General features: G+C 39.4%; 1 protein-coding gene across 4 annotated transcripts; it reads right to left on the minus strand.

The window, feature by feature from the left end:
• Nucleotides 1-1127: 1127 nt before the first annotated feature.
• On the minus strand, nt 1128-25534 carry LOC307017319 (protein tweety homolog 2-like). Of its 4 annotated transcripts, none has more exons than XM_079646883.1 (15): nt 24979-25534; nt 20790-20962; nt 16927-17038; nt 12428-12648; nt 10138-10233; nt 8672-8744; nt 6580-6649; nt 6429-6484; nt 5087-5179; nt 4907-4999; nt 4012-4154; nt 3815-3892; nt 3551-3629; nt 2523-2580; nt 1128-2279 (listed from the first exon to the last, which is right to left on the minus strand). In XM_079646883.1, the coding sequence occupies exons 1-15, from the start codon at nt 25105-25107 to the stop codon at nt 2239-2241; spliced, it is 1515 nt and encodes a 504-aa protein (XP_079503009.1). In that variant the 5' UTR covers nt 25108-25534; the 3' UTR covers nt 1128-2238. The 4 variants fall into 4 exon arrangements, with proteins under 4 accessions (XP_079503009.1, XP_079503010.1, XP_079503007.1 ...); XM_079646881.1 differs by having other exon boundaries at nt 1135-2279; nt 3710-3892; nt 24979-25526; XM_079646884.1 differs by lacking the exon at nt 2523-2580 and having other exon boundaries at nt 1132-2279; nt 24979-25530.
• Nucleotides 25535-25796: the final 262 nt, after the last annotated feature.

Here is a 25796-nt window from a genome sequence, read left to right on the forward strand (position 1 = left end):
GGGACATTAGGTCTGCAGTGTTCGACTTAACTCCGGACTGCAACTACGACAAATATTTCTCAGAGTGATAGGCAGCACTCTGAAAGATCATATCAAACCCGTCTTTATATGATATACTTTAATACGAATATATTTAATATTTAAGTTGGTGAAGCATTACCTTATGGCCAGGTACCATGGACAGCTCCAGACTCCACAGGGGTTCCAGACTCAACACCTTGGGCAGAGATCATGACTCCAACATTTCCTAACAAATGCTTAACCTGAGGTGAACATGAACACAGAAGGCTGCTGTGGGATGATCTCTTTTTTTGTTCAACAGTTACCTCAGTTTATACAGTATCCAACTTGCCATGGTTTTGTTTAATTTCACCAATACAATTTCATTGTGCAGACATTGTAATTGTAAAATGTGTTTTTTGTTATGCTTTGGATAAAGAGTAACCTTACAAGTAAAATGATGAAGTGATGGTGTTTAAGTTAGTTGTGTACTGTTCAAAACAAAGCCGTCATCGCTGTCAACAATTATCTCTTTTTATTTGTAATTTGTTTTATGGAATAGAGGCACCTTTTCTACCAGGTTTTTAAATGAGTGCAATGGTTGAGCATAATTCCCTATGAGAAATAGGTGACACTAAAAAAAAACAATTAGCCTTATCCCAAGGTATCTGGGCTATTAGAGTAAGAGTATAGGTTAAACCAGGGGTGGATCTAGGAGCGAATAAGGTCAAGGGCACAGAGGCCTGGGCGCCTGCAACATGCACAAAGCACATGTTTTGGGGGTTGTTAAAACGCAGTAACACATTTCTTTGGTTCATCCCTGCCGTTTTACCTCTAACACTATGGGCTATATTTTGTTGAATTTTACTGCGTAGTATGACTACTTTATTACATTTCACTCAAAGACTGTCTGGTCCTGGTGTCAATAGGGAAGATCTGCACGGTTCTCTACAGCCCATGTTCAGCAGAACAGGTGGTTTGGCAACCCCACTATAACTTTGTTAGGGTTAGGGTGCTCCCACCAAAATCACACTTGTGTTTGCTGGCACCCTCTAGTTTGTGCACACGAAAGCATTTTACTCTGGCCTCAGACTGGCAGAGCGCAATGCCATACATAAAAGATCCGTGGCTGCAGCCCCGGACGCCCAGCCCTCCCTCCGCGCCTGGGTTTAACATCACAAGTAGCATAGTAAGTAGTATAAAAAAGGAAAGACACAACACACAAGTCTGCATACAGCGTTTACAGTCAAATATTAGTTTGATACATTATCCAACACAAAAAACACCATAAAGCTGATTTCTTCAACACTGAAGAAAACAATGACTCATCCACAAGATACTGACGGTGGATGGATCTGAGAACAAACTTTACATTTCTGCAAATCCAGATTTATGTTCTACGAGCTGTGTCAGAGAACAGTGATGGATGACTGCAAGTCTATTAAAACATGTTGTGCTCTTTAATAATAATAATCCCCTCACTCCAACTGCTTTACTCATCACTGATCAGCAGGTGATGCATTGAAGTTCAGAACAATGATAACTATCAGATGCCTAAACCTGTTATTTGATCTAGAAAGATAAATATAAAATTCATCACAACTTAGTAAAATCTTTGGCTTCTCCTAACAAATCAATGTTGGTATGGTTTGCATTTCTGTCATTATTTTGAGTTGTTAAAAATATGATGTTTCGTTCATTTAGCACCATATTTACACAAAGGCCTTCATTTCAGAGACGTACAAAGAGTATAGATTTAACAAAAGTCGAAATGTTGTTGTGATGGATGGTCTACTGGTCATAATCAGCCATCAGTATATTGACCGTCATGCGGATCATATCCATGCAGGCCACTAGAATACAAGAAAAAGCAAGAAACAATTTTCATCCAATCAGTTTAAATTATTGATTTGGCTCATAGAAATGTTTATATTGGAGCAACAGTGTTTCCACACATCATGACAACATCAACAACAGTCTTGAGATGAACAGGTCGTCTGTTCAAAACTGCATGCAGGGCTTTAGGTGCACTGCATCGGTGTGTTACTGTGGTAATTGTCTCTGCTTTAATGTCCTAGAGTTGGACAGCTGTCTGCAGCTCAGGTAAACAGGATTAAACCGAGAGACAGGACAGCCTCCTTGGTAAGAACCCACAGTCTCGAACAGTGCTGCTCTGAAAGGGTTGCGTAGGTAGCAGGCTACGCCTGGAAGTCAGTCCCAAAGTGTCTAATCTGGGCGTCAGTCATAGACAGATAGGTGGTCCTCATACTGGGCGAGTACTGCAAAGGAAATGATTGAAAAACACAAGTTAGCACATCTGCATTTAAACAACTGCATTTTTTTGTCAAATTAAACATCCAATGATCTGATTTAAGTTTGAAAAGATGTCATTTAATTATGATCTGCTTATATGATGAGGTTTTGGAATTGAGAGATGGTGCTTTATTGTAGCTTGGGAATTACGATTGGGTGAAGAGCAGACAGCGGCATAGGTCAGGGGTCAAAGAATAACTTACACTCACATAAAACACCCTGTGGATAAAACAGTGCCGGAAGGTCAAAGGTCACAAAGTTGAGGTACTGTATGGAACGTTAAGGTTATAGGTTAGACTATTTTGCATAGCCAGTATAATTACAGAGGTAGGCCCACAGCGTGTTTCAAGTAGAATAATGAAAATGAAATAAAGACAATCAGGAAGAACAGGAAACTTACGGTTTTTAAAAATCTGAGTTAAAAAAAGTGGAAATAACAACAGGGTTAGTTACAAAACACTGGTTAACATTAAGCAATCAGAAACCTTTTTGAGAAACCGCTTACATAGAAGCAAGTAAAGTTAGTAGCAGAGCTGATTCATAAAAACAAAAACAGAAGAAAATCCATCTGTTACACAAACAAATAAAAAGCATATGCACAAAAACAAAAAAAACATATGGCAGAGCCTTGCTTGGAGCCCCATAGAGGCACGTTTTCAACACATATCCACATTTATACACCCTTATCTCCTACAAAAAGTGTTTTCAAGTAATGAGTACGTATTGATTGCATTTCAAGCAGTGAGACAGCCATGCACCGAACAGAAAATGATATCAAAAGAAACTAACTGTGGATTTTAAGCATCCCTCCTTTCATGAAGCTTCAGCTCTCGAACCATTAAAACTAGGTACCTACACTGTCTTTATTCAACAAAAACTATGGTTATTTTACACATTTTACGTGTAAATGTATGTACTAGTCTTTAGCACTTTTATAAGAAGTAGAAATAGAATCCAAGGCAGTGGTGAAAAGATTAGTGTGTGTTTGCATACAGATATGGCACAGGGCTACACTTGTATGCACTTCAGTCAACGGCCAGCAGAGAGCAGTCTTTCATCACATGCAAACTCTCCTCACTTAGTGTGAAAATTGTGAGGTTCTACACTTTGTATATGTGTCGTTATTTTCATGGTGCTGCTATGCATGCTTTCTGTTAGTGTTGTAGCTGTGTTAAAGTCAGAAGTGCCAGTGTCCTTATCACACGAGGGACACTATAGCCTCATAGGGCCAACGCACCGAGGGCGGTGGGGATCCTCTCCCTATCAGCGGGGCGTTCTCATATCGTGGACTTCTTCCAAACAGCATGGACTGATTCCTGTGACGGAGAGGGAAAGAAAGGCAGTAAGAGATGAAACAAACAAATACCAATATGCTGTCATTATCTATTGATCTCACATGTATTCAGGCGGTGAAGCATTAGAAGCAGATGGCAGAGGTGGCTGAATGCTGGCCTGGCTACCCAGACTGCTGGTATAGCTACAGAAACTGTGTATGTTGGACCTTCTGGGGTTGTAAGACATCTGCCTCGCTTGGGGGTTGAATGGGTCCTCTTCATCTATGTCGTCATACTCTTTGTCCCTGGATAAAAGTGGTACAACCGCACACAAATTAGGACAGGAGGGGAGAGAGTGCACGCGTTAACACTTTGTGCATTGTGGGCAGTACGTAATGGAATAAGGGGGTCGCTTGTTTCTGACCTGCTGCCCATTAGCGTCCACACTCTGAAAATTGCACACAGCATGGCAGAGAGTACGCAGCCAGCCAGCAGAGAAAACAAAGAGAGGTAGAGGAGCCCTTCCACCCCATCATAGCACACACCTATTAGGGCATCCAGGTAGTCCTAGGCGAGAAGACGCACAATACACTCGGTTATTGTCAGTGTCCAATAATAATAATAATAATAATAATAATAATAATAATAATAATAATAATACAGGCTGTGACTACTAAAACATTATTTTTAATGTCACTAGACTCTTATTCATGTGATTAATTTTTAAAAGAACCAATTAAGTTTTACCCGGACTATAAACAACATATGATCTCTATTTTAAACAACCAATGTTTCTCAGTGCATTTTATTATGGACACCTTCTTTGTTTGATTGCTATATTTGATTCATGAGTAACATATTTTGAGAATGATCATGACGTTTGCATAGTTCTTTGTGTTTTCACTGAATCCTTCCTTTTTAAAATAAACAGCATATATTACTGGCATGCATGCCGACACAAAACTGAATATACAATTGTCACCTCTAAAAGCGTACATCTGATGTTACAATCACCGCAGCGGAAAGACTCATTTCAGCCTTGAGATGTTCTATTGCCTTCACAGATAAAACTCTAACAATCTGAAAGCAACATTCGTAAAGTAAGACTGAGAAGTGAGAGGGACTGTGCTGAATAGTGCCGTCTAGCAGATACAGAGTACTGTATACTGACAAATGTAATGGTGCCTTTAAAGAAGACAGTCCAGGGGAAGAATATAAAAATACGGTTTTAAAGGCAGTCAAGTTGGTCCTGTAAGTGGATTTGAGCTGTGCCACAAACAGCCCTATTAAAAATTGTTCTGGTCGGAATCTGACCTTACCTTATGTAGCCCGCGGCAATCGAGCAAGGCTGTTAGCTGGTGTAGACTGAACTCAGTGGAGTTCAGCAGTCGCTGGATCCCCAAAAGGTCTCTCTGTTTAAAAAAGTATAAAAGAAAAGTGAAAATGACACACTTTCTCGTAGTATGGTTTAATAACATCTCCTTCAAGCAGCCACTTACCTCAGCCGTGGGAAAAATGGGCACCGTTACTTGCAGCAAGCCCTGGATCTGGATTTGCATGGTGGTCAAAGAACGCTGACAGATCGTCAAAGACTGTGAAAAAATTATCGCCCACCAACATCACACGCACAGCCACAACAAACAAAGACAGAATTATATCATAAAGAGCATTGTTTGGGAGTAGCATGTCAACAAGTAACTCGGTGTTAAAGGCTTTATAATGCGCTTAACAGAGGACACACTTCTTTCCAGACAGATAGGCACGGATTATCCTTAGCCACCAACCATCTCACCCACCAATCACTGCCCCTCCTCCTATTCCCCCCCCAACCCAGTGTTAAGCACAAACAAAAGAGCAATATTTATATCAACTAGGCCATCGGACGAGGAGATTATCCTTACCTACTTAACAGGCATCATTAATCCTTAAATGGATACTGTGACGATAACTAAGCATGTGGGTTTTAATAATTATTTGTCATGGATTTATCCTCTAAGGATTCCCTCAGTACATGTTCTACAAATGCAGTACTGCACATGAAGAAATCCAGACCCTGTATGAATATACATAACATGCAAGTGAGCAGCCTACGCATTTGGCATCAGATTCTGTGTATCCTGTTCTTGCATTTGAAAATAATATCATCTTGTGAACCTGGTTATGTAAAGTAAAATGACCTTGGCGATTACACTAATGTTACTTTAGAGAAATTGTATTCAGAGTCATTCAGCTCCAACACCTCATTTCCAATATATGTAAATCACCTCTTATTAAGAAATCAACAGCAACTGGAGTTGTGTGCGTATAATGCAAGGTTATAAGTCTAAAGCTATATTATTGCTATAGTTATTTTTGAGCACATTTTGTATGCACCAGCATTTCAAGCTGCATCACTTAGCTGTTCTGGAGTTTAGGAGGTGTCTAAATATTATATGCAAAAAGCGATGCAGATGTCTTTAAACATAGAAACAATTCCTCCGTGTCGTTATTTTTCCTGTTTCCTCTAAAGAGTTGCTGCCTTTATTCATGATATACAGTACATTGCAAAAATAACTAAGACATGTTGCCAGTGAGAGAACCCCAAGGCAGAGATTATGTAAAGAGTAAAAGATATGGCTAATTTTTGAAGACCCACTTATAAAAAATGGAATATCCTTTGATGAAAGTTTATCACGTTAAGTAATTAAATTAGTGTTGGGGGCTCATTTCTCCGTACTGATCCGTTTCAGGCTTGATAATGATCAAGTGGCTTGGCAATAGCAATACATTTTCTAGTGTAAAAAGTTTAAAAAAAACGATATGTGTGAGCAGAAGCAGAGAATGTACACAGTTTGTCAATACCTGTTGGAAAGGGTTTGGTAGATTCGGGCTGCAGAACAAATAATAGTGAGCAACATCTGGAGGGTGAGAGAAATAAGGAGACAGGGAGATAGATTGTGTCTTAACATTCAAAGCTGGTATTTCTGCAGCTCTGTTTGTAGAGATAAATTACCTGCAGTTAGAAAATCCTTGGTTTGGTTAACAATATACTTGTCTGGAGACACACAGAAGTCACTGGTGCCCTGTAAGGAAACAACAAACTGTTAACTGTAATCTAGCAAGTATGCGAGACAAAGAGAGCAATATTTATTCAAGCCATGAACCAGATCCAACTTCTGACACACACACACACACACACACACACACACACACACACACACACACACACACACACACACACACACACACACACACACACACACACACACACACACACACACACACACACACACACACACACACACACACACACACACACACACACACACACACACACACACACACACACACACACACACACACACACACACACACACACACACACACACACACACACACACACACACACACACACACAGCTTTGATGACCATGGAGGAAATCTACTAAATGTTAGCATGCTACTGAATGACTCCATGGAGACCTGCTAATGTGCATGCATAAACAATAGGAGGTCAAGGTCACGCAGTCTCTGTGCACTTAGTCTTCCCTCAAACATAAAAGAAGGCAATCAAAAAGGGCAAATACCAAATGAACCTTTAATAATTCCTCAGTTGCATGCATAATTGAAAGTTGTGGATAATAACCAGCTGCTGTTTAAGTTGATCGTGTTCAAAAGGAATCAAGAAATATATTGCAATGCATCATCAAACATCAAAGACACACATCATTTTTGTCTAGACTATTGTGTCCAATGCATTTGATGTCAGCCCCATATCAAAAAGGGGTTTTCTAAAGAGTCTTGGTAGAGCACATATCAATGGACTTTACAAAGCAATTATTTAAATACAAAACAAATTATTTGATAGTAGAAAATAGGATACAACTAAATAAAACATGGGAGTACAACTGTAAAGCTTCTTCAACTGTACCGCAACGAGTGTGTCAGGCCCTGTTAGTACATTACCCTTCATCTCTATCTCATTATACTAGCGGGGACATTTTGTTTATCCTCTCATCAGATATGTATACATTTATGAGCATTTTCTAAGACACCGCCATGCAGTTTTTTGAGTAATGATGTTGAGGTGAAACAAGTTTATTTGAATGTTTTGCATACTGTCCCATATTTAAATGTTGTTTACTGATGAGTGTGTTCTTTGATAATCCACTTCTATGACGATGACTGGCCTACCTATTAATAGCTAAACTGGTACTTTTTTTGGAGCACATTTACTTGAGATTACCTGTAAAGCACCAAACTGACAGTGTTAGAGAGAAGCAGGCTAGAGAAAAGATGTGTTCAAATATAATGGTTTGAATGCAAGGTCATGTCAAACCATATTCTGAGACAGTGGTAATCCGCTTTGATTTACAGTGAACCAAACAAGATGTCTACTTTTCACACCCACGTAGTTAATTTCAGGGTCAAATCAGCTTTCAACTCCTCTTTCTGGTTCATTCCCTCTTTCCCCTGTCTCACACTAAACAGCTGTCCAGCTGTGAAATACTGTGGGATAATTCACAGATGGGATAATCTACAGGAGGCAAGGAGATCGAGGAGATAAGCTTGAGGAGATGGAGGAAAGCTGGAAGCAAAGGGGTTCCTATTTAAACCCCAGACACAGAGCCCCTAATACGATCTCCATTTTAAGCCCAGATGTGCTGAACACATGGTGTACAGACAAATAGAGGAAAACAATCTGTCAGAAATAAGGAGGAGTGAAAGACAAATAGAGCTGAGCACGAGAAGGGATTTAAAGAAAGAAGAGCTAGTAATTAATGTTAGAAAAAGGTTTGTTTACAACGGTTCGGCTAAGGGTTGATAAACCTAAAACACCAGGGTCTTGTAATCAGCTTTACTGCATGACTGACCAGAGGAAAGCTCAGGCTGTGGACTTTAAAAGCATGCACTAGACCAGGAAATATGTCCAAGAACATATTCATGTTGACAGTAAAAAAAAAACCTTGTTGGGGAAGTAAAAAATAAGAAGCACCCCGTTCCACCATGAAAAGTGCATGGTTTCGAAAAATGAATACAAGTATAAGAAGCAAGTGAAGCAACATTTCTGGAGAGATCTGGGAAAAAAAGACAGTGTTTCCTCACCACAGCTGTAGCAGTGCCCGCTCCCAAGGAGGCCCAGCTTAGGATCATAGACAGCACTACAAAAACCATGATCCTGGAGGGAGAGAGATGGGGGTGCCAGGGAAATAGAGAGACAAAGATAAAAAGACAGAGGGAGAAGCAGATGAACCAGCGTGCCTTTATACCAATGATATTCAGCTCTTTTTCACCTAGTTACATTTGATATATTCTTCCCAGCGTTCGTTTGGAAATTGTTCAACAGAGGACAAATTCACACGTTGTACTGGTGCACGTTACACTAGACAATGCGGCCGGAATTACATTTGTTATAAGATGATATAAATACAAATCAACTTATGACTTCAAGCTGAATTCAGTCGTCAGCCCTAGACTTATAAAAAAAAAAGAATTATATTCAGATATAAGTTTGATTGGAGCAACATCATTGTTCAATAGAGGTCTCACAAGGCCACGATTAAAGATAATACTTTTTGAAGTCTGGGGACTTTTCCATCTATGTATTTTGCAACATCTAAATTGGTTGCATTGTCTAAAGATGCTTTCTATTACTGTGCAAAGCAGCTGATCAAAAGCTGCCGCAAGCTTTAGTTTGTCGACCTCTTGTGTAATCTGCCCTCATATGAGGAGGTTTATGAAAAAAAGAAATATATATATAAAAAGAAAACACCCACTATGAATTTCTTCCTTATCCATTGGCAGAAGCTAGAGGAAGTGCTGTGAATTAGAGGGAGATAAACCAGTAGAAAAGAGGGAATAGCCCCTTGATGGATGTAAAAAGGTCTCTGTTCTCAGCTTTCTACTCGGACCTTCTTGAAAGCCCCAATTAAGTAGCCTGGGAGCACTTAATAATTTGTAAAGGGAGCGGACTCATCCTGCTTGTGAGATCAATAGGCATTAGTGAGACCCATCAGAGAGAGAAGTGAAGAGGGATCCTGGGCATCATCTGCTAACACTGACACGTAGGCTGCACTAAATTGGGCAAATGGGATGGGAAGTCTGGACTGAGGATTTTCTTGTCAGACATCCCTTTTGGTTTAAATGAATGGTTACAATTTCCTGAATCAAATGTTTCTCCTCCTAAACTTTCCATTTCTTTCAGAGCTTAAGGAGTCCAAATGTATTTTGTATTGTTTAGAGAAACAGACTACTGTGGTTTTGACTACACTACACTCACCAAACTGAACAATGTAATTGAGTGTATAATACAATAGTGGCCTTTAATTGTGTGAAGAAATAAAAGGCAAGTCACTGACGAGAAGAGTAGGGCCAGAGCCATTATCAGAGCTATTTGAGGATGTAATGCTATCACTGGTGCTGTTAATGGAGTGACCTATATGGAGCCAGAGAGTCTGACTGTCTGTGATCCAGGCAGAGGCCAAAGAGACAAGAGATGGACCACAATAGAACAAAGGTCCCAGGAAACAAGATGAAGGGCGAATACCTCCACATACACACAGGGTACTTACGTTATGAGCAACCACCGAGACTGCTTGGCCATACCCAGACACATGGCCAAGCAGATGACCAGATCCAGAATGAGCATCAGCAGGTAGGTGAGCCATCTATGAAACGTGAAAAATAAGCATCAGTCTAACAACCCTGTCTGATTACCTTGGCTTGCATACTTTATGTAAAAGCCTCAGGAAGTTGCTGGCAGGAAGTTGCTGGCCAAACATATGTTGGGGACTGCATGCGTGAGGTCTGTAGTGGATATCAGCATTCTTGTCTCCTAGTTAGAGCCCATCTGTTTCAGGTCATTTCAAGCCTGTTGGCTTAATAATTCAACACCACAAATCCATAGGCATTAATTTTTCAAGCTCTGAAAATGTCCTTCACAGAAATTGCCCACAGTCAGCCTGGTGTGTGTGTGTGTGTGTGTGTGTGTGTGTGTGTGTGTGTGTGTGTGTGTGTGTGTGTGTGTGTGTGTGTGTGTGTGTGTGTGTGTGTGTGTGTGTGTGTGTGTGTGTGTGTGTGTGTGTGTGTGTGTGTGTGTGTGTGTGTGTGTGTGTGTTCTGACCAACCAAACATGTGGGAATGCTCAAGACCCATTCTTAACTCCGCAAGGTCTGCTGGCATTGTGAATCTTTCAGCAATGACTGAGCAAAATACAGACAATGATGTTCAGGATGTCAAACCAAGAGATATATTTTGAAGTGTACTGGCATGGACTTGCTGCAAAGTAGCTGCAGTACACCAAGGTCACTAGATAATGTGATTCACTTATGGTATTTGAAAAACATGTGGAAGACAAAAAAAAGCAGCCTGGTTATTCCTCTGGTTACAGAGAAGGGCATATGGATGAAGATAACTGAAAGAGTCTACACTTTACCTGCATAAACAGAACTGCAGCTAGTTTTTCTGAGCACAGGGACAGGGAATAATTCAGAAATAGAAGAGATATGATATTGGAAAGCAGAATAGTATCATTTTTCCCTTGTTCGAATAACATCGGGTTGGCCATAACATTTGCAGTTCATCAATAAGAGCTGCCACAGGCTGTTCATAGCTCAATGGCTGCATGAAATTCAATCAACATCCAGGAGATTGGTGTCACAATGCACAAAGTGACAACTGCATTCCTAAATGGGATCTTGAGTCTTGATAGGATAGAACAGCATATCATCTGGGAATATGTATGCATGGGATTAATGATATGAAAACGTCAGTAAGAACACACTAGCTGTGATACAACTGTGGCTATTTGTGCTCTGTCATGCAACGAGTCACTGCCACTTGCTATTACTCTAGCTGCTTTTATAACAAGTAAAAAAAGAAAACGCAGGTACATTTATGAGAAATCCTGAATCCAGTCAACATTTAAATGGTCAAATAGACAAATATATAAAACAACATTGAATAATCTAACTGGAATGAGTTCGCAGTATTGATACAAAACACTTTGGTATTCAGTGTGTTTCAGCATGACAGCTTTACACTCTGAAATGTGTTTCTATTATATCTACAACCTGCTTTGACCAACAACATAACATCATCTCAGATTTGTACAGAACTTGTCAAAACATACATGCAGATAAGAACTGTTCCCTGATTACTTTTGTGTCTTCAATGTATATCATAAAGCACTGCCCTAAATATATCTTTGTGAGTCTTCCTTTCCAGTTCAGTCCAAAATACTCGTCAGTACTGTAACAAGCAGGTTGCAAATTGACACTTCACGGCATAACAACACTATGAAGTTTTATGTGCTAAAGAATAAAACCTAAGCTTTAAAATTACACTCACAGTTTAGAGCAGCAGCCTGGAGCCTAATAAATGATCATCGTATCCTGAATTAATGCTGGATATTTTATTCATTTTGACTACTTTGTTGATGATTGGGTTTATGAATTTATTTTGCTCTGTTTATTGAATTTCAGTTTTTGCCTCTCAATAAATGTTCACAGTTCCAGAACCAAGTGAAAAAAACATCAACATTATAATTGCAATCAATGCAAGCAGTGATCTGCGGGTAAGATGATCATTTATGGTCGAATAGCGACTCTGCCATGCATAACATTCTGTGAGAACATAAAGCTCAAACTTCACAGTGGCCAATAAGCTCAATTTCAGCAATCAGGAGAAAATAGCTTTCCGGTTTGTGTTCCGGAGGGAGGATCAATAAAATTCAATCTGCTCCGTCTGGTCTGGATCACTTATAGTTGCGTGCTTAGAGGTATGTTTACTTCCCACAGTCACTGAGGAAATAAAATACTGTTACTGTAATTACCCCGCAGTGGTAACTTAGGCTCCACCTACCTGTAATACTCAACAAGGGCTGTTTGGTCTGCAATGGCTGCCAAGTCAACATTGGCTTTGTTGATATCGGGCAGAGCCATCATCTCGTGGATGACGTTGTTGACCATCATCTGCATGAAGCGCAGAGAATTGAGGAATTCAGACTTTGCGGCAAAGATTTCATCAAGTCGTTCCAGGTGCTGCTTGAGTCCAGTTTGAACATTGCCCAGGGTTCCTGCAACCTAGAAAAATAAAATAAAGATAAGAGAATTGAATCAAAAAAGCAATAGTGGTAAAAGATTAAAGAAGTAGGGGAAGGTGAAGAGAAGTCAAAGAAAAACAGGTCAGAAGGAAACAGGAACATAAATAAATTCATAAACGGATATTCATAAAAAGAAGATTGAAAATATGGAGAAAGGCGAAAGAAACCGTGAGCACTCCCCCAAGAGAAGATTAACTTGTCTCCTTAACCATGTGTTTTATTCAGGTAAACAATGTTGGAGTGGAATGCTGATAACAATACCGGGGAGACCTGTTATCACAGGGGTCTTTGATAGTGAGAGAAGTGTGGGAGGAGGCCCGGTGGAGTTAAGGAAATACATTTGACTTTTCAGATTGAACCAGGACAATGTGATGCAGTAAACGCCTGCATTTTCACAGAATCAAGGGAGCTACAAACAGGTCATGTTTAGCCTGATGCTGGCAGGGGGAAATTGTTTCTCCACCATAGACAACTTTTTTTTAAAACAAAGACACAATAGCTTGACCAACTTACAGATAACAAGTGGGCTTTATATCTGCAATCATCTCTGCAAATGTGAACAAAAAGGAAAACATACCTGCTTGAAACCTGCTGTCATTCCAATATTGATTAGTAGGTCTTTCAATACAAGGACGAACATTGAACCATTGGACCCAGCTAAGATTTTAGAGTTGGTTTAATATTTGTCAAAACCTAAATGTATGTAGTTTGCATAAAGAACAGTTCTACATCTTGGGAAATATAAGTAGCTTAGACAAGAACATAACCAATTGGAAAATGCAACATTTACTGAATGTTTATACATTCTTTTAAGCAAAATAAGAGATTATGTTAATTTTGAGTTGTAGAAAAGCAACAGGGGGTAGATTCTCATACATTTAAAAATTCCAATTACCTGTTTTTAGTGTTTGTGCTAAACTAAGCAAACCCACTGCTAGCTGTAGACTTGCAGTTAACGGAACATTCCCATCCAGACAGTGAATAAGCATATTTTCCAAACCGTTTAATTATTCCTGTAAAGGAGTAGAATTTGGATTAAACAGCCATAACATCAACAACGTATGTCCAGAAAAGTGTAGTTGTGTTTAGGAAAAGCAAATATATTTTGAAGGACCTCTTAAAATCAGCATTCACCAAATTGTCCTCTGACGCACACCCACCACCCACAGCACATTGACTTAGCTAGAACAGTATTTGTAACATTACACCGAGTAGGAGGCTCCACTTATTCTGAACAGATGTTGCTTTCCTTTATTCTAATCTAAAAGCAGTTTGCAGCAGTTTCACTTCTTATTTAAAATATCATTTTTTCTCCATTACAACCGTGACCTCTTTAACACACTTAAGTATTCTGAGTAAGATGGTTCATTTCTACACGATGAAAACTCACCAGAAAGAATATAAAAATGTATTTCAGTCTCCTTGACACTTTAACATTTCAAACACACTCGTATATTAATTCTACAGAATCGAATGGTCTGTGAGGAAGAAAGAGTATCCATGTGAAGATGAGACAAAGACAGAGGCCCATCCTCCACTCCAAAACTCCCAGGGGGGGTTATGAGATTGCCAGTAAACTGCTCTCACTCCCCACTTCTGTGTTCATCATCTCTCACAGCTCCTGCCACAACTCCCCGAATCTTATCTGGAAGCCACTCCGCCTGGGTGTGAGAAATGGGAACCGTCAGCTATCTGCTCTGGGTGATTTCCACATTTCCCTAATCTGAACCGTCCCGTCTTCTCTTAAAAATGGATTAAAGCTCACTTTTGCTGATAGAGGGTCACAAGGAGGCTTCACCACGTCGGGCACGCCTGTTAAATGAAACTGACTGATTTGAGATTCTGTAGCACTCCAAGAGCCAATCCACATACAACTGAACTTGCCTGCCTTCAGTGCTTTTATGTATCTGGATTTTACTGTATTTAAAAAACAAAACATGTACATTTTCTACTTTTTTTGTATTGCTATTTAGATGTTGACCATTTTAAATGTTTATTTCTTGTCTTTTAAATTGTATTGTACAATGCCAGGTCTTTTAATGCAGCTGCAACACATACATGTCCCAAATTGGGATCAATAAATCATATAAAATATCAAATATATAAAAAACAACATATATACTGTATGTATGTATGACCCAGAGGTAACAAATAAGCAAAATGAGAATAAGGACTCTGAGAACATTCATTCAGGTGATCTAATGTGGAAAGTGCAGAAAGTAGTCTCATTTTGTTCGAAGAATCACAAGACAGCTTTCACTTTCACAGAGGAAGGCTGTATGAAAGTGTCTGTAAAATTGGAAGTGCACATTCTGTTAAAGCCTGATGGCCATGTTTTGTCATACTTCCGGGCAGAGCTGACGAGCTCTTAATATTGCAAGCAGCACACTGGATATAAAGCTCTGATAAAGGATGCCTGTGAACAATCAAAAGCCTCCTTCAATAGCAAGAGACACAATGGCTCTTCCTGATCAAATCTTTCCCTGTATGACACTTGATGATCCCACGCAGAGTGTGAGAGTGCATATTTTATGATGAGAACAACCTTAACAAGCCACCAGTAGTGCCAAACAGCTCCGAGTATAAACCTCGCCGGAGCATCGTGAATCAGAGAGATTTGATTGCTTTTGTGCCTTTAGTATGTATTTTACTGGACAAATCTTAAATCAACCTGCGTATAAAATTCAAGAAAAGGATATTAACGGATGAAGATAAAGTAAACTTCTGAAGTTATTACTTTTGAAACAACTTAAGGAGGAGCACACAACAATGATCAAGAACGGATTTGGTATACCAATGAGGATCAGTGATTACTGTCTCAATCACAAACTAAAGCAGCTTTGGCTTCATGGGATGCACAGCCGGCCAGCTCTTTAAGTGGAGTGCATTACATCAGGCTATGATCTTGTAAGTGAGAAAGCCTGTGTTTCCCTTGGGAACATATATGTTTCTCAGGCAGCATCATACATCATGCTACAGGGGCAAATCAATATCGAGATACAGCAGAGAAAGTCGGAAGCAAGGATGTGAAATCATCAGAGCTGAATCCCATTTAGTTCCTACAGCGCAAAGAAAACGCTGTGTGCTGCAAACTACACCCCTTTCCCAGCTTATTTGTTACACTCAGCTGAAACTAATGCAGTCCAATACAAGCGAAACTGCTTCAGAGAGGTCTTGATTCAACTTTACGGTCCTTTTGGAGGATGTAGTTTGCAATGCTGCCGAGTTATATTGAATTATGCTGTATACTGCTTTTAATGTTTTATCCACTGAATTTATATCAACAAGGGGAGGGTAAACGGGTGTTCCAAAACGACCATAAAGTTCAATCAACACCTCTCTAAACAACACTTCCAACAAAAACGGAACATGATAACCTTCATGATAGGGTGATTTGTTGCAGGATGATAATGAACTGGAAACTAATTGTATATTTCATAAAAATATTCTTTTTTTTTTACCCATCATAAATGATACGGTTGTAATACACAAATCAATGTGTAACATGGGATAAATCTCATTCTCATACACACTGAGTGTACACAAAGCTGTTTGAGTGTAATACAATATGTTTGCATATAAGTCCTTGAAGTGGATGTGTGAATGTGACATGGCCTTGCGCACACACACACACACACACAGTACAGAGTGTAACACTGGGAAATTGGGAAGAGGCGAGGCTTAGCATCCATTAATGCACTGCAGATGGAGTTAATCCTCTTCTTCCTCATTGAGATTATCGCTACTCGCAGAGCCTTGTTCTGACTCCCTATTTCCTCCTCCCACCCTAAGTCTCCCAAATAACTTCCCTGAATGCAGGTCAGGAGTTGTATAGCAAGTCCTGAGGCAGCAGTCACCTCAATTCCTTCGCTGTGACAAAAGCGGATATGGATCCCCCGCGGTGAAGTGCTAGTTTTCGAGACAGATGCAGACTCTATTAGTAAAGGAGGGTGGCTTGAGTATCTACCAGCAGCAATTCATTGTCCTCAAGTAGAGCCATGAAAAGGTCATGCTTTGCACCAACATGGCTAATAAACAATGCTGATAAATGAAAACATACACAATAAGGAAGCATATGACAAGTACAGCTAAATAATGTTACACTAACATACTGGATTTATTGCCCAGTAACCACACTAAATCGACTGGAAAATGATTTAACAGTAAGGGATATAAATAAATATATTTTCAGCGAACACATCGGAAATTTGGATGCTGAGGGTTGAAGGTTGAAGAAAGCTGGGCATGCTCCTCTCACCAGATTGTTGATGCCACCCAATGTGTGATTGGCATTGGACAGCGAGTAGGTCAGCTGGTACACACCGTCGTTGGTCTCACTGTTTCCATAGAAACCCACTCCCACAGCCGAACTGTGAGAAAAAGAGTTTCAGATGTAATGAATACAATAAACATAATTAATTCCCTGTTTGTTTTATCCCAGCAGTTATTGGTAAAAGGCTTCATTCGGTTATAAGAGGAGAAGAAAGAAAGAAATATCATAATTTACCAAACGGGAGACATTCAAGCTTAATATGAATCATAGTACTAAAGACTTTGTATTATCATCTTCTTGCTACCCTTGAACCTTTATTATTGTACAATCACAGTTCAAAGCATGATCCTGGCAACTGGAAAGTGTTAAACAAACGTATTGATAAATGAATCATCTTCAGTTAGATGAAAAAAAAATGAAGGTTGCAGTCTTAGAACATTCTCCTGTGCCATCTCCGACACTCATCTCTTCCTCCTGGCTGCCACATGTATTGAAGCTGATTATGTGAAAAACAACATGTTTGTATTTGTCATATTACTTCCACCTGTTTTACCCCTTTCTCTCTTACCCAAATTCTGAGCTAAAAATATAAAATCTTCTCTTTTCGGTCGTATCTTTGAATATTGTATTTCAGATTTCTGTTTGACACCTGAAAATGTATCGGAGGGAATGCAAAGGATCCCCATTTCCCAGCTTCCTGCAGTGTGTGACTTTTCAGAGCCTCTGTAATAGGGAGGATTAGTGTCCTCACCCGCAGAGTCAGTGTAGCAGTACACAGTGACACAGTGACATGAGCAATGATACAATTTCATCATACTTTATTGCTGTAAGGTCACTCGACATGGGGGTCGGGGGTTAGTAACACTTTTAACAGCATTTAGGGGAATGTTCAATCGCTAGAGAGGGGAGCTCATCGATCAAGCTTAGCAGTTAGAGCAGGATTATTGTTTCTGCTTCACAACATGCACACACACAGACACAATAAAGGGAAACTTCGTCCAAGTTTACTTTTAAAATGACACAAAAGCTGATGACTTTGAACACCATGTGCTGCAAAACCACAAAAATCATACACAATATCCAGGGAGACAAACATCCTCCGCAGCAAGACAAAGACAACAAAGATGTTAGTCACTGAAAGAGAGGACGGGGAGTTTTCATCTTTTAATACATCCTGTCAGGGTGTGTGTGATATGTCACTGCGAGTGCTTATTAACATAGGTGTATGTTTCTTTTTAGGGCCATTAGCATCCTGTCACTGTAACCTTGTAAGCATAATGAAAACCATGGCCTGTGTCTAATCTATTTAACTAGTTCCCTCTGGGTATGATTAGTATCACTGGGGGCGTTCTTTCTACATTTAAGTCAAAGAGAAATACAAGATAATCCATAACAGCATTTATTATATATGTATCATTCAACAGGAAAGAGGAAGATTGCTCTATTATTTTACATTTTCAATACACTTTTTTTTTTGGTATATCTAAGTAGACCTGGATAATGAGAGCTTCATCAACTATGTGGCCAACCTAGTGACATGTTTGCGACAAGAAATACCTACTAATGATGACACAGGTCATCATGGGTTTAGCCTCCAGGGTAGCATTAGTGAACTTGTGGCTTCCTAAAAGGCTGTCTGTAGCAGCTAGAGGTGTAATAAGAAAGCAACACAATCAACAAAAGGACTAAGGCATATGTGCACTCCAGGATATATAGCGCCTTTGTTTCCCTGAGGATGGATCACTTCACAGTCTGTGTGATGACTGGACCATTGCATCTTAGTATTCAAAACGCGTTGCAAGCAGAACGAATGGCCACAGTGGATGAACGAGTAATAACAGATAAATTCCTTGATTCTGTGGAGACCGGTATATTGCCGCAATAATAAATTGTATCAGGCTTAACGGAAACCGACTGAGGCAAGAAGGATTTTAGAATATTAGATTTGTTTGCCATCTTTAACCTTAATTTACCCGTATTCATTCTCCCGAGGTCAGAAGTAATCATCCAAAGAGGTGCAGCGCCTCTTAAATCCTTCTCCTATTGAGTTCTGTTTAAGTGCGACTGAGATGTAATTTTGACATTACTGTATCACGCTGAAAAGGCTGGAAAAAGTAAAAGAAAATGTCATCTTTTTAACAGACATGAAAGTTTGTCTATACTAAACGTTCCATGTCTGCGCATAATAAAATAACTATAAATGCCAATTCTTGTTTCAAATCGATCTCTTAGTGTACAAAGCCCCTTTGATCCAGTGTAGTATAAGCCTTCCTAAATGTCTAAAAACATATTTTCATTTACGCTGCTGAAGCACAAAACTTCAATAAGTATAAAAATATAAAAACATGTCTAAAGGAACCACTTCACAATCCCAAGCTAAGGACTGTAGGAGACTCTATTCTGAGAACCATGTTCCAAGGTTTTGGATGGGTCAATGTGACAGGATTGTTCAATAGAATCTGTTCTAGTTGCCGTCAAGAAAAGGTCAGCGGGACATGAGAGTTTAGAAGAACAAAGATTGGATCTGTGCCAGACAAAGTGTGTGACACTATGGCCCATTCCAGTGCTTGGAACGGTTTCAAACTAAAACTAAAATAATCATCAGGAAGAATAGGCAGTCAGGAGAGGGAAAAGCATTATGTGTGTGATATTTGTATAACCAAGGCGGTCTTGGTATTGTTGCTTTGTTGTAACATATTTGACACTTTAATAAAACTAAGACCTGTCGGCTTCAGATCTGCCTCTCGTCACATCCTTTCTCGCCACAACAGGACAAAATGGTGTTATCAGGCGATACTGAAACGCTTCTACAGAGAGAGACATGGGAGCTCTGAGCAGAGACTAGATGACAGAGCTTTTTTGCTAAACAACATCATGCCTAGTCACTTAACAAGACAACAGGCCTTGTGTGCTGTAGCAGCAGCTTGGTATGGACGCAGCACACTAACAAAGTTAAAACCCAACACTTAGATAACTGTCACAAGTTTAAACGGAACTGTGCACAAATTCAATCAAGCCTTTTCGGATGCTCATTTGTTCTCTTACTTTTCTGACATAATCATGTTTGACTAGGTATATTTTATCATTGGCAGAAGTTAAATTATCCATCACAGCTAAACTAAGATATCTATAATAGTCCCATATATGGGAAAAGTACAATAGATACTACAGAATACAACATGTGGAAATATGACAGTTTGATACATAGAGAAAGCACAATAATAGTAGGTCAAATTTAAGGCAGGAGCATTGTGGTTTGCTAGAGCTTTTCAATGGACCAATCCATGCAATTAGCGGTCGATGTTTTGGTGGGCATGGTCATCTGAACAGTCAGCTGCGGGATTTAGCAGTCTGATCAGCTAACTGTCAGCTGACCAGGGGCCCTGCTGATAATGTGGCCTGTCAGAAATACTCAAGTTTATCTAGCCTCATCAGTATTCTTTAGAAAGAAAGAATTAAACCTTTGGGTTACAAGCAACAAGTGCACATTAGCACTCTTTGTTATAGCCTTTTAGACTGAAAAGTCTTAGGGAACAACAGCAGATAGGTCCAAGTCATTTAACTCATATTTTAAATTTTAGAATCATTTTCTGTGACAGTCAAATGCTTTGTCCAAGTAAACATAGATAGTCAATCAAACCATTAGTTACTCTCGTCCCTCTTCCTGAATGTCCGGAACACATTTTCGCAGGTTTTTCCCAAAGAAAATTTGTGAATCGACCAAATAAAATCCCCCTAAAGTAAAACACAGCTTTCAGGTTGCTCATGATGATATGTTCAGTCACTAATCCGAGTTTAGTCGCACAAGAAACATCGATTTATTGAATTATTTAACCATTCAGACTCACCATATGATGAGTCCTGTGATGACAGCAGACCAGGTGAGGCAGCAGGTACTAGGCCTTTTGGTTTCGTCATCTATATCCTTGCGGCAGCAACACAGACAGACCAGGAATACTGCCAGAACCAGCAGGCTCAGACCCAGACCCACGGCACCAACAGAGGCTAGAAATATCAGAGACTGGGGCAGGAGAGTAGAGAGTGAAAAGAGGAAAAATACCAGAAAAAATTACATCGATTAAAGTCAAGACTCAGAACTTATTATATCTTTAAAGAGGCAGCCATTTGTTATGTGTGATCTTGAGATGTCAGGCTTGGTGACCCTGCTAGCCAAAAGGTTGACAGCCTGATTGAAAACAAGCCACCAGTATCAAACAACACTCATGAGTAAAGATATTGTTGAGGTAAGCGTGTAGCTGCCATTGATCAACATCACAACTGACTGCTGCCTACAGCAAAGGGGACAGAAAATATAGAGGTCTGAGGACTTGTGGGGAGGACAGCCAATGGAGAATGTTGATTTTACTGCAACAGCAGAACTTGTACTGTGGCTTAGAGGAAAACAGAAAATGATCCAAGGCTGTGGGAGGGGAGAATCATGTGACACAATGGCTTTCATTCAGTCTTGTGATTTCTGAGTGTAAAGAATATTCATAGCTTGAAGGATCTGAAACACTGATGTTCAAAAAGCAGAACACGTTGTATTGGCACAGTATGTATACGGAAACTCTGCACAAAAAAATACTCTCTAAAAAGAGACTCACTATTTTATGATAAATCCCCATGGTCTTTTGATTTGTTTTATTCTCTGAAGAGCTGCTACTTTTATCACTACATAGAGAGTAAAGAAATACAGAACTGGCAGTATGCTTAAAAGCAGACAAAAACTTCATTGTTTATTAGCATCACATTTTACCAGGGGGAATATTGGTAGTTTCACACCAATGACTTTAAAATCCCATTTGATTTCTCACAGACATGTCATATGACTATTTAGTCATGGTTTACCAAAGCTTATTTCTGATGGCATTGAAAGCTATCTTAAGGCAGAGCAAACAGCAAGGTATGTGTTTGTCTTTACAAAAGCCTCACAAAGCAAATCCCAAACCATTTAAAATATGTTTAAACTGCTGCACAAACATTTGTATTGGAACCAAAACAATCCCAACTGGGGCTCTCCAAAGGTGATGATCAACACTAAGAACATTTCATCTAGTGGGCTCAAACTCAAAACATTGAGCTCATGGTTAGTTCAAAAACAAGAAAAAAGGCATGACCTCAATTTTAAATTGCAAATCATTTGGAATATGATTTAGCACTCACAAGTTCAGAAAGACTGGGTCAGGCTAAAAAAGCAAAGCTACTTTTCTCGAGAACGTCTGTGACTAATTATTCCATTTGGATGACATTGACACTGTGACGGAATTTCAATGATATTATTTAGCATATTCTTTGCATAGTACTTCATTGTTCAATTTCTGTTTCAAATGTGCTGAGCACTCGTCTGCCCTTATTCATCAGGTAGGTTAGCAATAAGTGTATTCCAATTCGAAATGGGGTCATCAGACTTTATAGCTGAGGTAGACTGACATATAAACAGGGCTCAGGAAAAACAAACAGTAATATATACTATCGCTGGCATGGTAATTTATTTTCAAAGCAAGGTTGACAGCCTGATTAAAAACAAGCCACCAGTATCAACCAACACTGAGCAAAAATATTGTTGAGGTAAGCGTTTAGCTACTATTGATCAACATCATCACTACTGACTGCTGCCTTCAGCAAACAGGATAGAAACATAAAAGTTTGAGGTCTTGGGGGAAATACAGCTAATGGAGAATGTTGATTTTGAATAAATGCCAATCATGCATTGCACACATTGCAGATTCAATGTTACTGCAAAGACAAAAAAACAACTTGATGTTATACCCAGTGACGTAACATTTGTTGCACCTCAAATTAAATGAGTCGATACAGAAAGGTGCGAGTTGAGATGCCCTCCATTAACTACCCAGGCCAAAGCCTTAATCCAATGATTTAAAAATTGGATAATCCCCCTACCTCACAGACCTGCTGCACCACCACACCCCTTCCCGCTGCCTCCGCTCATCAGAAGCCAACCTCCTATCCATCCCCACCCGCACCAATCACCGGACCTGGGGGGACAGAGCCTTCTCCGTCGCTGCCCCCTCCCTCTGGAACTCACTCCCACAACCCATCAGAGACTGCACCGACCTCACCACCTTCAAAACACTCACAAAAACTCACCTCTTCAATCTGGCTTTTAATGTGTGATTGTTTTTGTATTATTTGACTTTAACTATATATTTATTTGTTGTTCCTTTCTTCTCTTTTCTTTTCTTTTCTCTTCACTATTATCTGTAAAGTGTCTTTGAGCACCTGTAAAAGCGCGAACAAATTAAATCTATTATTATTATTATTATTATTATTTGCTAATCATGTGTTTTTGAGGACAACATTGATAAGCCACGATTCACAATGTGTACATTAAACAGTGGTTTCAATCTTGGTTAGATTTACGGCTAGTTACACTTTCTCCTTTAATTTTCCACCCCATTGTTTTGTAATTAGACATGCAGGCACTTCAATTTCCTCATGCTGCAGTGTTATGGTGAGGCAAAGGATGAATGAGAGGGAGGAGGAAAGAGAGATTGAAAAATACTACAGTATATGCGGTCATTGACAGGAAGGTCACTGATCTTTCTTATCCCAAATTGATTTTTGTATAAAGTAGGTATAAGGTTTAAGTATGTATGACTTTCTAATTAACTAAAAAGTAAAGACCAAATCTTAGGAAATGTGTCTCTAACTGCTCTGCACACTACCCTCTAAAGTCAACAGATGCATCAATTGCAGAACATGAGTTATTTCAGGCTTGTGGGCCTGTGTGAGCCCTAGGCTACCTACAGTGATGCTACCATAGCATTCTTCACTTCTCACTGAATGGCACTCTGAGCCAGGGTGACACTGCTGGGATTCAATGACCCACCCAGACCCTGAATCATGACGAGAGAACAGTGAAGGACACAAGACATATATTTGAGAATCTTGACATTCATGTTGTTTTTGTAATATATCATCATAGACAATAAAGGGTGTGTGTAGTCAGTCTTACCATCAAATCAGTATAGAACATTTCCTTCATACAGTAAACCAATATGTCAACATTTTTTCTAAATTATATTTGGAAACAGCATTATCTGTCATGCAAGAAATTAAACAAAGTGTTTTGTTGAAATAAATACTAATAATGCAGTATTGATAGTGTTGCTCATAAGAACTTGATTACTGATGTTGAGTTAAATGTATGCCTATCAGTCCATGCTGTTGTGAAATGATGTGATTTGTTTGTATTGAAATATAATAAAATAATAATATGAGAATTAGTCCAAGTACTTTGTAGACAACAACACATCTAGATTATAAAAAATAGTTACACTGACAAAGAGAAGAAAATGAAGTCCATAACATAAAGGCATGATATTACAGGAATAATAAAGTGATGGACAGAAGATATAAAATGATGGCAACAACAGATGAGCATTCTTTTTTTTTTACTCCATCACACACCCAATTTTTGCTATAATGACTCTGGCCCTGCTGCCCACGGTCAGTTCCCATCACTAAACATGACAGTTTGGGTCATTTACATGGCCACAAAAGGCCATAAATGTACTCTGGGGAAATTGAAATACTTAATTTGAGAAATAACGTTTTTACACTGGAAACATATGTCTCACAGGATTCATTTTCTTTTAAAATACAATCATGAAAATGATTTGTGAGAAAAGGAAAAGTTAATCCATTGTGATTTATTTTATGTAACATATGGGTGCAAGAAAAAGTGCCTGGAATATAGTTGAGGTAATAAACATGATAGCTGACTGTTCAAGAGAAATAAAGAGTTAGCTTGTTAAAAACAAAGGTCTCGTTTAATCTAAAATCAGAGTGCACAAACGTACAGTATGCAACTGTTTACTTGAAATATGTCACAGGCCAGTTAATACAGGTCATGTGTCATCATGTGAGAACTGCAGTAGGGGATTTTAGTTCCTGACATTGGGACCAAAACTCTCAACATTTCAAGGAGCATCACAGAGACAAAGTACAAAATAGCTATAGTTCAACACAGCATTTTTTTTTTACGCACTTTTACGCGCAAGTATAGTTACCAACCTGCTGATAGCTTGCATCCTCCGGTTTAAAAGTGTTGTCTATCGACTGGAAAAAGAAATTGAAGTGAGGGAAATTGTGCAGCCAGTATGTCCACCACGGGGCAACGTAATCGAGCCGTGCAGTGGCCATCCCTGCTTAAAAAGTCAGTCCCACTGTGCTTTCTTGTCACTCAAATACTTCCAGGTTTTTGAGAAATTAAAAAAACAAAACCCACGTGACTTCTGTAGCGGATACGCACGCCACAGAGCATTACATAGGAAGCTCTTCCTTTGCCATTGCATCTCCAGAACAGGGCAGATTTCCACTTCTTCCTACTCCGGTTGCCATAGTTCGCTGTAAACTGCAGTAGCGCAACTGCTAAAACATACACAGCTTCAGTGTAGGCCAAGCGTCTCTATCCGAGACACGGGATCGAGTGACGATTTGTACCTGCCTGGTTTATCCACAGTAGGCGTGACACAACCACTTTCAGTCAAGTGGGCAAGGCCACTGTGTATTCTCTAAATCTAAATTATGAAGAAGCAAACACTGTTATGTGAACAATCTGCACTGAAAACAATGTGCTGGGGAGAATCTCTCAGCAGCTGCAAACATAAAAATAAAAATAATCAGACACCAAAGACTTGCCGATGACACTGCATGAATCACAATGGCCTGTGCCCACTTCTCAACATTTGATTTTTTTTAACGAGGATATCTCAATATTTTCATAAAACAATAACGCTGAGTCGCATAAAATGTGAAAAAGCTCTGCCCTCTGGCCTCGACTTGCAGCAGCTCTTTTTGTTGTAGGCTACAGAGGCAGGGGTATTTAATGC

The sequence above is a fragment of the Notothenia rossii genome (genome assembly GCF_949606895.1).
Source record: "Notothenia rossii genome assembly, chromosome: 8".
NCBI classification, from domain to species: Eukaryota; Metazoa; Chordata; class Actinopteri; order Perciformes; family Nototheniidae; genus Notothenia; species Notothenia rossii.

Excerpts from the sequence above, each read along its gene's own strand:
- LOC307017319 (XM_079646881.1), bottom strand. The coding sequence starts at position 25,107 with ATGGCCACTGCACGGCTCGATTACGTTGCCCCGTGGTGGACATACTGG. Across the intron at positions 17,039-20,789 it reads ATCACAGGACTCATCATATG|TTCGGCTGTGGGAGTGGGTT; the intron begins GTGAGTCTGAAT and ends TTTTTCTCACAG. Across the intron at positions 5,000-5,086 it reads CCATTTTTCCCACGGCTGAG|AGAGACCTTTTGGGGATCCA; the intron begins GTAAGTGGCTGC and ends TTTTTTAAACAG.